The 16,108-nt window shown below is 49.1% G+C and overlaps 2 protein-coding genes across 6 annotated transcripts in view; both read left to right on the top strand.

The window, feature by feature from the left end:
• GFPT2 (glutamine-fructose-6-phosphate transaminase 2) overlaps window positions 1–5,715 on the top strand; it is a 44,198-nt gene extending 38,483 nt beyond the window's left edge. The window contains exons 16-19 of the mRNA XM_040241382.1: window positions 255–382; window positions 2,257–2,424; window positions 3,471–3,632; window positions 4,868–5,715. Coding sequence (XP_040097316.1) covers window positions 255–382; window positions 2,257–2,424; window positions 3,471–3,632; window positions 4,868–4,912 — 503 coding nt within the window. The 3' untranslated portion in view covers window positions 4,913–5,715. The remainder of the gene's footprint in view (window positions 1–254; window positions 383–2,256; window positions 2,425–3,470; window positions 3,633–4,867) is intronic.
• Window positions 5,716–14,987: 9,272 nt separating this feature from the next.
• The window catches only part of MAPK9 (mitogen-activated protein kinase 9), a 72,156-nt gene continuing 71,035 nt past the window's right edge, over window positions 14,988–16,108 (top strand). Inside the window, exon 1 of one of the 5 annotated variants that reach the window (XM_040241411.1) lies at window positions 14,988–15,140. The gene's annotated coding sequence lies outside the window, so the exon portion shown is untranslated. The remainder of the gene's footprint in view (window positions 15,141–16,108) is intronic. The other 4 variants (XM_040241415.1, XM_040241414.1, XM_040241413.1 and 1 more) reach the window with 4 other exon arrangements.

Below are 16,108 nucleotides of genomic sequence, written 5' to 3'. Positions count from 1 at the left end.
TTCCCTGCTTACCTTCTGTGCTCAGGAAAATATGAGCACAAATACGAACCACCGTCACAATAAAATCCTAGCCGATAACACAAGCTGTTTCCCATAATCTGCATTTAAAATTCTTTTAAACTAATGCAAGAGAGACAAGTGTGTAAGCGATGTGAGTTCAGAAGCCTTGTCTTATACACCATGACTTTTCTTTGTAAATCTTGCTTTATAATTGGTGTGACTGGCTCTCCCCCTCTGCTGTGTGCCTGACTTAGAGCTGATCAAGGAGGTGCTGTCCCTGGATGAGAAGATCCACGACCTGGCCCTGGAGCTCTACACACAGAGGTCGCTTCTGGTCATGGGGCGAGGCTACAACTATGCCACTTGCCTGGAAGGAGCCCTGGTGAGCACCCTCTGCCCAACCCGCTCCTCCACCGGCCCCTGAGTGAGGGCAGGCACGGGAGACACCCCAGGAAACCCACAGGAAGGAGGGCAGGGCATTGGGCTGGGGAGGGGAGGGCATTGCTCTCTGACCCAGTGTTCTAGCCCTGCTGATGTGGAGATGCAGGCTCCTAGTCTCCTGCAGAGAGAGCCCCGGAGTGTTAGCCTGCACCAGGTGCTGTCTGGGATAGCCCAGTCATACCTCACGAGCATCTTCTGAGAGACTGGCAGTTATTGTTCACGTTTGACCCAGGAGGAAATTGAGCCTCCAAAAAATGCACTTTGCTCAAGATTACATAGTAGAAGTAATCAACCTAAAATTCACACTCAGTTAAAATTTTTTTTTTGCTTTTTTCTATTACCACAAGAAGTCTGTGTGGGAGGGTTTGGGCACACCAGAACTGCAGGGTTAAGTCTCTACACAGTTTCCCCTGTTACTCCTCAATCTTCTGAGGTGAGGTGAGATCCTACAGAAGATAAGCATAGAAAGCTCTGCATTTTTTATATCAATGTCTGGCTGTTTTGCCCACTGCAGCAATAAAGATGTGGCTTGAGAGAAAGCTGATGGAGTAGGGACAAGATACCAGGACCACAGGGCTACTAAGAGGGCAGAAAGAGATGTACAGAGACCCGAGCCTAAAGCTTGCCTTACTCACTATCCACTTGCTGTTTTTGGATCAGATGATCAAGCAAGGTAAATGGGAGACGGTGTCAGCAGTGCGGCAGCGTCTGTAACTCAGCTAGACTCCCCTCCTCTGCCTGTGGGAGCAACTGCCTATACCCCCCACCACCCCCATTTGGAAGAATGGGAAACAGAGTATTACAGGAGGCAGGGCGTTGGGGTGAGGAGCAAGCCATGAGTTGCCAGACTGCAGGAAGCTTCAGCTCCCATATCCTTCCAGTGCAGACTCTGGCACCCGTGAGGGGCCACGCACACAGCTTCTCTGGAGCAATAGACTCAGTGCTCGGGTGGGGCACCCTTTTGGTACCCCACAGCTATGCCTCTGCTGTCTAGTGTGGGGTGCTCAGCTGCAGCTCCTGAGTGTGCTGGTGAAAGATGCATATTCAACTCTGTCTCGAAGTCACTCCTGGAGGAAAGAAAGAAGCTCTTACACTGCGGCTGGCACAAGCCGTGGCCCCTCTGTGGTCGCTTGGGTACAGCACTTCCGCCGCCTGCAGCATCCAGAGTGAGCCGCACTTCTGACAATGTTTCCCTGACCCAAGTAGTTCTAGGGGAGTTGAGAAATATTTGCTTCGAAACTCTCACTAGTTCAAGGACATGGGTTTAATGTTAACTGAAAAAAAAAAAAAAGAGGATCTCTCTAAACATAGGGGGAAAACTCCATTAACACCCCAGTGTGTTGTCATTTTGCTTGATAGTTAAGTTGGAACAACACTTTAGAAGTTATTAATCATCCAGAATTGAGGGATCAGTTAATCAGATAATTAAATGAAGGTGTAGAATACAATGCCATCATTACAGACTATGACTGTTAGGGAAACCATGGGGCTGGCTCAAAAGGGATGGGGACAAGCTAGATTGATACTGATTTGCCCGTCACGGTGGGGGCAGGGTGGCTGTGCCCCAGAGCTCGACTGAGGACACAAGCTGTGTGCTGGGCTTTGTGCGTGCGCTAGACAGCAGGTAACCCTCTTCCCTGGGCCTGGCCTCACTGGCTACCCTCAGGACCACTGACCACTCCAGTGTGTCCATCTGCCGTGTGGGCCTCAGCTCCTTGCTTCCTGGATCATCCTTTCCCTGGCTTCTCTTTCTCCCCACTGGATGATCTGCTCCCATTAGCAGCATGACACTGATTCCACCTCGTGTTTCCCCAGAAAATTAAAGAGATAACCTACATGCACTCAGAAGGCATCCTGGCTGGAGAGTTGAAGCACGGCCCCCTGGCGCTGATTGACAAGCAGATGCCTGTTATCATGGTCATCATGAAGGATCCTTGCTTTGCCAAATGCCAGAACGCACTGCAGCAGGTCACAGCCCGCCAGGTGAGGGCCCTCCGGCAGGCTGGGTCATTTCTCTCCTGTTCTCTTCCACTCATGCCCACCTCACCCACTGTTGGCCAGCACCAGCAGTGAGTGTTCGTTCCTGCTGGTGAGCAGGTGTGAGCACATACTTCTGGGCTCTCTCGTGCGTGGTGCACATTCAGAAAGGGACTGGCCAGCCTACAGCCATGCCCACAGAAGCTCCTAGGTGAGGCCCAGTGATCCAGATGACCCGGAGGGGTCCTGGACCTGAGACATGAGATCAAAGGAGGTCTGTTGGAGATCCCTGGGGGCAGTTCTGATATTTGCCACCCGGAGTTAGATTTCACAGGTGAAGGGCTCTGTCCTCCACAAGACCACCCTCACGTCAGCCACCAACTGCAGTCTTTCGGCTTCCCAGCCCACCCACATTTCTGACCAACTGGATCCAAATTCAGGAGTTTCCATTACTGAAACTGCCGCCACCCCCAGTTTGAGTAATCCGCTAGGACTTGGAAGACACAGGCTGCTTCCTCTGCCCCGAACAGTCTTCCCACCTTTCTTCAAGCAGTTGGCCTCTCGTCATTCAGGTCTCAATACAAATGCCTCCTTTTCAGAGAACTTTTCAAACCTTCCCACTGTCTCCCAATCATGTAACGGGGTTTTACTGCCTTGGTGACATTTATCTGAAATTCACTGCTAATTATTGGTTTGCTTATTGACATTTTTGTTTTCCTACCACTTGACTATGAGCCCCTAGAGTAAGGGGTAAGAACTCCTGCTCTTTGCAAGGCACACTGAAGTCACTCAATAAATGGGTGCTGAATTAATGCAGCAGGAGGGTGCCCCACCACCGCAGCGACAGAAGCATAGGAACCTTTTTGACAAAAGCCTCCAAACTCTTTGACCTATACACAAATCAGATACATCACCTGACCTATAACTCCAGCAAAGACAAAAGATCACAATATTATTATTGCAATATGTTGTTCTTAGAAACTCTGCTGTGTGTGACAGATTGCTCCTTTCAGAGATGACCTGAGTCTTGTGATCACATTTCTCTGTCTTAGGGTCGCCCGATTATACTGTGCTCCAAGGACGACACTGAAAGCTCCAAGTTTGCATATAAAACGATCGAGCTGCCCCACACCGTAGACTGCTTGCAGGGCATCCTGAGTGTGATTCCACTGCAGCTCCTCTCCTTCCACCTGGCTGTACTCCGAGGATATGACGTAGGTCTAAAAATTGCACCTCATCCAGCAAAGGGGAGAGACATAATGCCAGAGTTCCATTTGGTTCTTAAATACTTATTGGATATAAATATTCATAAGGGAAATATTTTCATTTAAAATAATTTTTTAAAGTAACTTATACCCCCTGAAAATGACAGGAACTGCAAGATGTGTAAAGACCATATTAAACCATAAGCTCCTCACCCAGAGGCAATTTGATGAGCAAATTTAATATTTTAGTTTGGTCTTTTCCTTGTGCCTGTAAATTTTTTAAGATTTTTTGAGATAATGTCAAGGATGAAATTTCACAACTTTCTTTTTAATACATTACAGGTGTATACAATACATTACAAGTTCTCAGATCTTGAACTTGTAAGCAGCATTTGATCGTTGCACAATATTCCACCACAGTCTTATAGATTTTAACAATGACTTAACCAGTCTTCTGTTGTTCAAACTGTTTCTAATCTTTTGGAAATATCTGCATAAATAACAATTGCAGTGAATTATCTTTGTGCATATATATATATCTTCCTCCCATATTAGAAGGTTTATCCTCAATCTAGCAAATCATTCAACATTTTGGGATCCCTATTTCAATTTCTGTTCCAGAAAAGAACAAATTTATGATCTCACCAGAAAGTGTGTGTGCAGATAGAAGATAGAAGTTTTATTGCAATTTTATTTTGAGGAGTGTTAAAAAAATACATATCAACACCAAAAACAATATAACAAACATCTGATGGTACATACATCATCCATCATTGACAATCGCTAACATTTTGTTATATTTGTTTCTTCTCTTCTTTAATGTTATTGTAAACAAAATAAGACCCTGTAGATAAAGTTGAAGCCCACTTTATCAACCATCCTCAGTCACATTTCCTTCCCAAGCCCCACCTTTAACTAATACTTTAGTGTGTCTACTTCCAAGAAAAGTGAATTTTAACAGCACAAGTTGAGCTAGCTGTTTTTAATAGCATGAATCATATCCTTTTAATAGTGTTAACACTGCATGACACATATCAGGTGCACCATTAACATTTACTGAATAAACATAATTGTTTCTAGAATAAGAAATCCCTTCCAAGATGCAGGTCTCAAGGAGCTAGCTCATGGTTGGAGGTGCCCAGGAATATCCATCTTCCTATTGTAAAGTATTCTGAGAGCTGGCTTTACAGCACAGTGTGTGGCTGAGACCTGTGGGTCTGAGCAGCTACCTTCTGTCGTTTTAGGTTGACTTCCCCAGAAATCTGGCCAAGTCTGTAACCGTGGAATGAGAACCAAGAGGAGACCACTATCACCTTCAAGACCTGTCCCAGCGAAACCAAGTGGGAAGAAAAGCTGGCATTCGGCGTGTTCTCAGTAGATCCCGATAGAGCTTGACAGCTTTGATGTGCCTTGTACCCAAGTGCTTTGCTTACAGCAGGTAGTGTTTTCTCTGTGTCCTGAAGTCGCCAGAGGAGAAGGGAATCGTTGTTTACACATGGGGATCTGAGCAGACTCTTCCAATACCGTGCAATACAGCTCTCTTCAGAGTAACTGTGAACCTTTTTTAACCAACACTAGTTAAAGACAAAGTATTTATAATGACAGTTGTATAGCTTTTAAGTTATTTTTCTAGTATGTGGCTTTCTGTAGCCAACGGTGCCCTCAGGCTACCCAGTGCGCCCAGTCCCCTGGCAGGGAATGTACATCTCAGATTTGAGTGCCAGGCATTGCCCCTCTGGACTCCTTTCTCCTTTCCCATCCTCTCTTGGCTGCTCCTGAGTCCTGTCCTCTGACCTCGGGGAAGCCCCCTCCCACCATCTTCCTATGCCTCCATAGGTTCTATCAGATCTCAGCTCCTTTCAACAGTGTCTTCTCATCTTAATCTCTCCAACTCTCCAACTTCTCTTTCATCTCATCATGGTTCTTTTTAAGCCCAGGCAGCATTTTGGTCCCTGCTCCTGCCCATAGTAAAAACAGCCTGAAAAATACCATTCAAGAGAATAGTTTCAAGTGGGCTACCTTGCCCTCTATTTAAAAGCATGCACAATCAAAGTACTATGCAATTTTAAGACAATAAATAACAGTAAAATTGTGTGTGTGTGTGATTTTTGTTAATCTTGTTCTTTTTGTGTACATATTTTTTGAGGGCTCCTCAAAACAAACCGAGCAGTAACTCACGGGGGCAGCCCTGTTTCTTGGTAGCCACTGGCACTGTCCCCATACCCATGACTTGCGTGCTTCTAGAAGGAAAATGAGGACTGTGTTAACAGAGTGGAACTAAATGCAGGAGGTTTGGAACTCTGTAATGAGAATCCACTCAACAGATGGAGGAGGCTGGGCCACGAGATGCTGCTCGAGATGGCTGCCCAGAGCCTGCCTGCACACAGCACACAGAGGTAAAACTCAGATTTGTACTTTTTTCCCCAGTGACCCTATAAAGTCACCAGTTTTATTAATAGAATCAGGCAGGAAGATAGAAAGCCAGAGAGCCAGTTCTGGAGTTGGAATTTGGCTCCCTATGAAAGTGCTATCCCAGATAGCGGGAATGATGTCTCCACGGCAACTAACTGACACGTGGGGCTCTAGAGTACCAGCAGACCTTAGTTCTGGATTACCTGTGGGCTATCCAGTGACTTTTCCTTCCCCTTCTAGGCTCTCCCCTGAATAACGGGGGTTGGAAACCTGGGAACTACACTTCCAGCTGAATTCCACCAGAGAGAAGCACTCTTGGGAGATTTGAAAGTTTAGAAATTGTATTATTCATTGAGAAAATCGTATCACTTATTTCTGCTCTGACAGAAGTAGATGGGGGTTCCTATTGTGGCCCTTAGCACCAGTACACCCACTGTGGCAGTGCTCCCTGAAGCTCACCCATCACTCAGTGCTCCATGCTGTGCTGGCCAACAGAGGCTCCTGGGGCTCCTCCAGGATCCCACTTCTGAGAGCTGTCAGGAACCCAGGGGCCCTGATGGCATTCTCGGACCTTCTGCCCTTCTTACAAATAAATAAGGGTGTAAGTTCTGCTGGAAATGCCTGCTCTGGTTTCTGTCGTGACCAAACAATGACCAGTACAACTTTTGAGGTTAGGAGACTACAAACTAGCCAGAACATCTTTATCTGAACAACAACCAGAAAAATGTATTTCATCCTTCACTCCTGAGGTGATGACCACCCTCACTTCCATACTAATTGATCCCTTGCTTTTCTTTATAGTTCTGTTTATCACATTCACACAATAATACTCAAACAAAACTACTACCTAGTCTTGAAATCACAGGACAAGCACACAGCAGCCATGCAGGGAGAGAGCAGCAGTGCCCACATTGGGCAGAGGCTCCCAGAGGAGGTGAGCAGAGCAGGCTTGGGTCGTGGTCTGACTTCCGCTTCTCCGGGAGGTGACAAGGCCCTTTCTGGGGGAACTTGCAAGCAAAACCATGAGTGAGTTTGAGAAACAGGGCTCTCCACAGTCGGGTGCCTAGCAAGACTGAGGTGTCAACCAGGTGCTGGACATGCCGCAGAAGCCTGGTCAGTGAGAGTGGGCTGCTCCGTCTCTTCAATTTCTGAGCCCGCCGTGGTCTACTTCCCGCTCTTGGGGGAAAAGTGGAAAACCTCTGTGAGTGATATGTGTGTCCTCAGCAGAGCCTAAGAGGAGAGACCCTCATTACACATGGTCAAGACAAGTACTGATGAGAATCTGGGCCAGTTCTCCTGAGCATTCTGTCCTCAAGTAAAGAAGGTGACCTGATGGAAATGAGGGTCTTGCTGATGACAGTCCACGTGGTTCAGCTGCCCTCCTCATCAGCGGCAGAGCTGTCACTCTGGGGTCACCTTTCACCTTCCTCCAGGAAGTCCCGCCTCATCACTCATCTCTCTTGCTTCCTGTCTCTTATAGTCTTCTTTTGAATTTCCTTTTTTGTTCTGGTGGAACACATCTTTCTTGAGCAAAAATGCTGGGAGGTAAATGTTTTGAGGCCTAGCATGTCTAGAAATGACTTTATTACTCATACTTGATTGAAGGTTTAGCTAATTATAGAATTCTACGTCAGATAAAAATGTTTCTTTCAGAATCATAAAGGCAGTGATCCCTTATCTTGTTCTCAGTATTGTAGCTGAGGAGTCCAAACCACTCTGGTACGCCTTTGTCAGTGACCTCCTTATTTCCTTCTTTTTGTTCCCTATGTTCTCAGATATCACAACAAGGCGCCTTGGATCTCTTTTCATTTAGTGTTGATTTCAGTCTGGTTACTCATAACTGTCAGGTCTGGATGTTTTCTTGAGTTACTTTTTTGTAGACTTCATTTTGCTTCTCTAGCCTTTCTTTTATTCAGAGGTGAAGCTGCTGGAGCATATATCTCAGGGTTAGAGCCTTTGACTACAGAGGTCAAGCTACTAGAATGACCTGTAATTTCTTATCCTTTCTATTATTCATCTTCTGTTTTTGTGCTATTAATTGGGAGGTTTCTTCAGTTTTCTCTCCCAACATGTCTATTACCAAGATTTTTCATTTCTTCCAAATGATTTAATTTCCAAGAGCTCTTTTTTTTTTTTTTTTAGCTCTGATATGTTTAACTAAAGCCCATAATTTATTCATATGTCCATAATTTGTCTCTAATTCCCTTTTCCTATTCAGGGACATCACAGGTCTCCTTTTGGCTATGAGTTTCTCAGACTTCCCTTGTTTGTGATTACTTTGACAGTTTTGAGGACTATTGGTGGGTATTTTGTAGAATGTCTTACATTTGGATTTGTCTGATGCTATCCTCATGGTTAGACTGGTGCTCTGTGTTTTAGAGAGGAAGACCCCAGAAGTAAAATGCCATTTTCATCATTTCATATCAAGGGTACATACTATCAACACGTCTGATCACTGTTATGTTAAACATGATCGCCTGACTGAGGTTTTCTTTGTCAGACTCTCTATTCCCCAGGGCTTTCTGGGGACTCCACTTTCCATACTGAACTCTTTAGAAGGAAGCCACAATGCCTACCCCACACTTAAAGAGTGAGTGAGTTATGCTTCACCTCCATAGGAGGGACGGACGTATCCATATAAATTATTTGGAATTCAGTACAGATTTGTCTGTTCTTCCCCACTTTTTTGTTGTTAAATCATCTATTTCTATTACTATGAAACTCATGGATATTTATTTTTATACTTTGAGTCACAACCTAGAACTAGGTTACTTTTATTTTGTTGTTCAAATTTTCCAGCGATGGCTACTGGGAGCTCCTTCAGTTGGCTCCTGTGGCACACCCCCTTGTTTGTGGATGTGCTTCGGAAGCACTTCCTTTCTTGCCTGCAGCCTGCTCTAGGCTCATCTTGGATATTCCCAGCCTCTGCCCTAGAATCAGCCATTGCTCTAAGGACCCCTGGTTTCCTTTATTTGAGAATGGCATTAGAAACAAGACCTAGGCTCTGGATGTGCTCCTCCTAGGATGCCATCACTTCTAAGCCAGCTCAGCTGAGAACACAAGACATAGTTTGTGTGCTGAATTGTTTTTAGTGGTGGTTCTTGTTTCAAGGCACGGAGAAGGCAGTGGCACCCCACTCCAGTACTCTTGCCTGGAAAATCCCATGGATGGAGGAGCTGGTAGGCTGCAGTCCATGGGGTCACTAAGAGTCGGACATAGCTGAGCGACTTCACTTTCACTTTTCACTTTCATGCGTTGGAGAAGGAAGTGGCAACCCGCTCCAGTGTTCTTGCCTGGAGAATCCCAGGGACTGCAGAGCCTGGTGGGCTGCTGTCTGTGGGGTCGTACAGAGTCGGACATGACTGAAGCGACTTAGCAGCTTGTTCCAAGGATGCAATATTTTTTCATATCCTCTGAAGCCTGCAAAGATTTTTTTTTTTTTTTTCAGTTGGAATTTCCTTCTCTACGTAGCCTGTTTTTCTGTTTGATTTGTCTAAGTTTTCTTTGCCATGTGACCTTGGACTATTCGGTCAGATTCAGGGTAGGTTGAACAGTCCTGGGCACACAGTGTTATACTTATTCTGATGCCAAGATTCACCGCTGGACAATGTGGTAGGGGACTTGTGGGCAGGGGAGGGTCAGGCCTTTCCTTTAGGCTTCAGGGTTGGTCAGACTTGCAGAAAAGTTTTCCAGTCCCTTGCCTTTGAGCAAGGGTCCAGCAACTGGTACTCTGGGAAACACCTGGAAGAGGAGAACTGAGGATCACTGCATTCAGTCATGGGGCCATGGGTTCCCCATTCTCATACAGCTCCCAGACTTTCAGCCATGCCCCCAGTGCAGACACCCTGCTTCTTATCACTGGAGAGTAAAATCCAGACTTCTGCCTTTCCCAACTGTTTTCTACCCTTTCTCTTTCTATGTCCTCATACGAGACTGACTGACCAGCACAGGGGTGGGAGCCCTGAAGGGCGAGCTATCACAGTCCTCCTACGGGGGGGCTTTCAAACTTGATTTGAGACAGAGGGCCATCCCCCTTGGGTGGTGGGAGAGCAGAAGGTGACACGGGAAGAAGGAACCGGACACAGAGGAATGTGATGGGACAGAAGGCCTTCTTCTGGCTGCAAAGGCCTCACCCTAGCTCTCAAGCCTGCAGGACGGAGACCAGCTTTACCCCTGCAACCCCTCAGGTGCTATAGTGCAGGAGACTCCCCGCATTGTTCCCACTGGTTTAAATGCAGTGTGGCTTTCTATAACACAACTGAGACAGTACTGACTTGAACCCTCTGGCACATCTCTGGTCCTGGTAAGGGCTGGGGAGAAGACAGAGGAGGGCTCAGGGGAGGGGAGGGAGAGCAGGCCATGTGGGGAGAGGCTGAAAGCCCGCTCCACATGGAACCGAGGCTCAGATAAGCTAATCCCTTGCCCAAAGGACCATAACTGAAGTGGAGAGCCCGGCCGGAACCCAGGCGAAGAGGCCCATGTGGGATGGGGAAGTGGGCAGTGTCTGCAGCATCCAGGGCAGGGAAGGGCAGCCAGAAACAGATTCTGAAGGGCCTTCTCATGAGCAGGCCAAGGGCAGAAGTCCCCAGTCAAAAACCAAGCCAGGTTTCCTCTCTGACTACTCCTCTCTCACCCCTACAGCCTATCTCCGAGACCCAACAATTCCACCTCTTAAAGTTTTTTTCCTTTACATTGTTTGCTTTGTATAATTGACACACATTAAGTCATCTTTTCTGAGGTGCACAGTTCTGAGTTTTGATACATATACAGTCATACGCCTGTGTGCTAAGTTGCTTCAGTCTTGTCTGACTCTGTGTAACCCCATCGACTGTAGCCCATGAGGCTCCTCTGTCCATGGGATTCTCCAGGCAAGACTACTGAGTGGGTTGCCTTTCCCTTCTCCAGGGGATCTTCTCGACCAGGGATTGAACCCATGTCATAGTCATGAGGGCTGCCATAATTAAGATACAAATAGAGTACACCCAACAGAAATACCCTAAAAGAAAGCTGACTGTGGGAGAATTGATGCTTTTGAACTTGGTGTTAAAGACGACTCTTGAGAGTCCCGTGGATTGCAAGATCAAACCAGTCCATCCTAAAGGAAATCAGTCCTGAATATTCATTGGAAGGACTGATGCTGAGGCTGAAGCTCCAATACTTTGGCCACCTGATGCAAAGAACTGACTCACTGGAAAAGACCCTGATGCTGGGAAAGACTGAGGGCAGGAGGAGGAGATGACAGAGGATGAGATGGTTGGATGGCATCACTGACTCGATGGACATGAGTTTTAGCAGGCTCTGGGAGTTGGTGATGGACAGCACCTGGCGTGCTGCAGTCCATGGGGTCGCAAAGAGTTGGACACGACTGAGCGACTGAACTGAGGTGAACTGATCATCCCAAAAAATTCACTTGTGGCTCCTGGTAATTATCTCCCCCCACCCTCTACCTTGACCTCTGGCAACCACTAATAAGACTTTGCTTTTCCCAGAAGGTCATATATATGGAATCATATGTGGTCTTATGTTTGGTTTCTTTCACTTACTGTTTTTAGTACTTTTCCTTGCTGTGCACTTGCCATCAGGCCAGCTGTCAGGCAATATCCTACTGCACAGATATACCACAGTTCCTTTCCATTCACTGAATGATGGACACATGGGTTGTTCCTAGTTTTTGACTGTTTTGAATAAAGCTGCTAGGAACATTTTTTATGTGAACATGCTTTTATTTCTCTTGGGTATATATCCAGTGATGAGATTGCTGGGCGATGTGACAGGTATATGTTTAATGTTATCAGAAACTATCAAATTGTTTTCCAAAGTGGATAAACCAGTTTCCTTTTCCACCAGCAGTGTATGAGAGTTCCACATCATTGCCAACACTCGCTATTGTCTTTTCTAATACAGCCATCCTATTGGGGTGTATAGCGGGGTGTGTACTGATAGTGGGTTGTAAATTAATTTGCATTTTCTTAAAGTTTTGAAACAGTTTTAAAATCAGTTCCTTCCTCTTGACACCTGCTGCCTTGGCCCCAGGCCAGCTGTCATCTTCTCTTACAAGGGCTGTAGCAATAGCTCTTTAATTGGTCTCGTGATCTTAAGTCCCTCATCCCTGAAACTTCATGTGCCTTAATGATCTTTCAAAACAAACATTCCATCACATTGCTCACTTCCTTAATACTCCACAACAGCTGCCCATTACCTCCATAGCCAGGTCTCCACCCTGTGATGCCCCAAGGCCCAGTAGGTAAGGGGTGAGTGAAGTTGCAGGCAGGTGTGGGTAATAGGGAGTTAAGACTGTGGTGAACTAGGGGGTCTCACCTAACGGGACAGCTGCCACTCAGTCCCACCTGAAACTATGGGAATATGAGCCTCACATTGCCAGAGCTTTAACTCTGGCAGACAGTGAAACCAACAATTCGAGAGTTTTCAAGGTGAAAGCTCCCAATTTTTAAATGTTGGCAACTAAAAAACATAGAAAAACTCTCAGGGGTAAACAAGGCATTCTGTGACCTGAAGCCAGCCTATGGGCCTCCAGTCACCTGTGCCAGTCCACCCACCTCAAAGCCCTCAGAACTTTCCAGTATCCCTTCTCCATCTCCAGCAAGAACGGGTGATGTGTGGTTCCCTGAACACAGCGTGCAGGTCTTCACTTCAGAACCACTGGGTCTGAATCCTCTGTATGCCTAAAGCACTGGCCTAGCACATTCCTGCTGGCTTTCCATCCTCAGCTGGGGCTTCCTCTTGTCCAGGAGGCCTTCCTCAACTGCTTTTCCCCACCTGGCAGGCTAGATCAGCTGTCAGTCATGCCCATATGTTCCCCTCTCCCCCATCCCTACAATTCTCAACACACTTGTGGCAGGATCTTCTCACTTGTTAGCCTTCACTGGAATTCTATACACTCTTCCCTGATCCCTATCCTGTCACTTCAGCGGTGTCCATAAATGTTCACTGTACGTCATAAGCCAGAAAACAGAATCCTTTCAGAAAGCTCTACATGAAATGCTCTCCTCTGATGAGGTGAATATGTGTACAATGAGTTCTGGAACTCACTTTGCATGGGGTGCTTGCTGCAAAGTCAGGACTGCAGTGTATCTGAGAATGGGTGCTCCTTCCTAATCTGAGAGGCACCTAGGAATGCTTCTTTGTAAACCGCCAGACCTCATTAGTTTCCCATAATCCTTGATGGTGGCAATTTTTTGCTCCCTATTTTCTGTTGTGCCTCCGGAGCAGGTAGCAGTATGGTTGGGTGTGGGCAGAAGGCTATCAGGTGGGCCCTCATCAGTGCAGGCAACAGTCAGCAAGTACAATTTCAAACAAGGATGGGCCATACTTAGTTTTAGAAAACTCGCTCTGGTAGCCAAGATCAGGGTGGCCTAAGGGGAACTCTGTACCTGGATCCCTTCCTCTACACTACCCCTCTTCTGAGGTCCTGGTACCCCCAGCCTGGCCCTGGGTCACAGGCTTGCCAGCCTCCGTGCCACCTGCTCCGTGCCCTTTAGCTTCCCCATTTGCAGAGTCCTGCTCCTTCCCTCCAATTTGGCCCTTACCCTGGCCACCCTATGAGGACTGTTCCTCCTTTACAGTTCACAAGTTTCCCCATCCCCAAAGTCCCCTCACCCCATCCACTGACCTCTGAGATTTTCCCCAATGGGTCCAGCCTTCGTGCCTCACTTCTAGCTTCGCTAATAGAAACACTGGTCTGACAACAACTCTCCCATCATTTCACACCTTCAGACCTGCTGGAACCAGATCCAGAGGCTAGCTGGGGGAGACACCTCTGAAGAAGGTCACTGCCAACAAATCTCAGGTCCTAGGGGCCCTCAGCATTGCACTCCCTTCCCCCCATTTATGACTCTGCCATTCTCCTCTGAGAAGACCCAGGAATGCTCCTTTGTAAAACCACAGCTCTGATAGCCAGACATCCTGAGTTTCCCATAATCCCTGATGGTGGCAATTTTTGTCCAAGAGGCTTGCACTCTGCTCCAGGCTCACCAGCCAGTCTTCTCCCCTCTGTCACTGACCTGCCGGGGTCAGGGGCTTACACATGGCCATCTCCTCCTATGCCCCTCCTCGGCTTCTGGCTGCTGCAGCTGCTGCTAAGTCGCTTCAGTCGTGTCCGACTCTGTGCGACCTCACAGACGGCAGCCCACCAGGCTCCCCCGTCCCTGGGATTCTCCAGACAAGAACACTGGAGTGGGTTGCCATTTCCTTCTCCAATGCATGAAAGTGAAAAGTGAAAGCGAAGTCGCTCAGTCGAGTCCGACTCTTCGCGACCCCATGGACTGCATGCAGCCTTCCAGGCTCCTCCGTCCATGGGATTTTCCAGGCAAGAGTGATGGAGTGGGTTGCCATTGCTTCTGGCAGCAACCCTCAAACTCCTTCACAGTGAGCAAAGGAATCCAAGGTCCATTCCCCTCGTCTCCACGTCCTCGCCGCCTCCGCCTCCCAGTCCTGGACGCCAAGGCCCCGGCTTCCCCTCGCCCTGGCCCTCCCCTCATGGACCTTCTCCGCCTTCCTCCAGGCCGACTCGCCGCTGTCAGTCTGCACCTGCAAGCCCAGAGGCCCAGCTTTCGGTCCCGTCAGTACCCCTTTCCATCGCCTCCCAGCGCGGTGCTCGGCTGCCGCACCGCGGGCACCGGTAAAGCTCAGTCAGCGCGCCGAGCCGGGCCTGCGTCAAAAGGAAGCGGAGCGATCAGCAGCGCGGCCGCCAAGCGCCGCTCCCCGAAGACCTGGTCAACCAGCGCCGGGCTCGGCCCGCCCCGCTCCGGAGCCGCCCGGCAGTAGCCCCAGCCCCGCGCGCGCGCGATTGGCCGCGCCCGCCCAGCTCTCCGCGCGCTGATTGGCCGGCGCGCGGGTCGGTCAGACCGGGCGCCGCGGCGGCGGCTGCAGCGGAGGAGAAGCAATCCAGACCGGAAGGGTCCTAAGCGCCCCGGCGCCCCTCACACCCTTTGCGGCGGCGGCGACGGCGGCGGCGGGGCGGAGCGGAGCAGAGCGGGGCGGGGCGGCCAGCCGAGCCCGGGGCAGCGGAGCCGCGAGCAGCTAGCGCGCTGCGCCGCCAGTCCGCCCGCCTGCCCTCTCCCTCTGGCGCGGCGGCGGGGAGGCGAGGTGAGCCCGGCCGGCGGGTTAGGCCCAGCGGGGACTCTGGGACCGAGCCTCGCCGGGGAGGGGCGGCGGGAAGGCCGCGAGGCCAGGCTCCGCGGGGACAGGGGGGTGCGCAGCGGGAAGACCGGGTTCCTTGGGGTCTGCGGGGTGCTGGCGACCCCGGCCGCAGCCCCTCTTCCTCCAGGCTGCCGCAGTCACCCCCTTACGCCCAGCTGTCCGCGCTCCAGAGCTGCGGGCTCGCTCCCTGCTCTGGCCCCGGCAGACCTGCCGTAGGGTCTGTGGGCGCCCCCTCCCCCGCCCCGATTGTTTGGCACCCAGCTGCATACCTCCTCCCGGATGCTCAGAGCCTGGGATCTGATTCCTGCGACCTTGGCGAAGGCACTGATCCTTGCTGTTCCTCTGATTTCCCCTCGGCAAAGTGGGGGAAATGTCTACCCTTTTGGACAGGATTGTTGTCAAGCTCTATGAATGTGTGTGAAAGCCCCTGGGCAGGAGCCCGCCCGGTGCACACTTGTGGAAAATTGAGCGGGATACTGCTGCTTGCTGGTTTGAGTGTAGCAGAGTCCGCCCAGAGTCCCCCATCCGCGTGCTCCCCAAGTGCCTTGTCATTGCATACTCAGTGCCCAGCAGTGCCTGATCGGGCCCTGACCAGCTCACCCCCAACAAGTCCCCCAACCCGGAGCAGTGGTCTCCTAACCTACCCATCTTACTGGCCTTGAACATTCAGCCCTGTTTACCTCAGGACCTTTGCACTTGTATCCAGTGATTGGAGTTGCCTCCCGGATCTTTGCACAGCTGACTCCTGGTCCTCCTCACATGTTTCAATTTACAGAATGCTTTCCTTGACCACTCTTTCTCCTCCTTTAGTCATTCTGTCTCATTACATTAATTTTCTTCCCAGTATCTGGTTTGAAACTATTCTGTTGATTTGCCTGTTTATTTTCTGTCTCTCCCATTAGGATTATAGCTTT

Source organism: Oryx dammah, unplaced genomic scaffold (assembly GCF_014754425.2).
Source record: "Oryx dammah isolate SB20612 unplaced genomic scaffold, SCBI_Odam_1.1 HiC_scaffold_5, whole genome shotgun sequence".
NCBI lineage: Eukaryota > Metazoa > Chordata > Mammalia > Artiodactyla > Bovidae > Oryx > Oryx dammah.
Note: the sequence above shows the minus strand (reverse complement) of the source record. Positions and strands in the feature narration are given on the sequence as shown.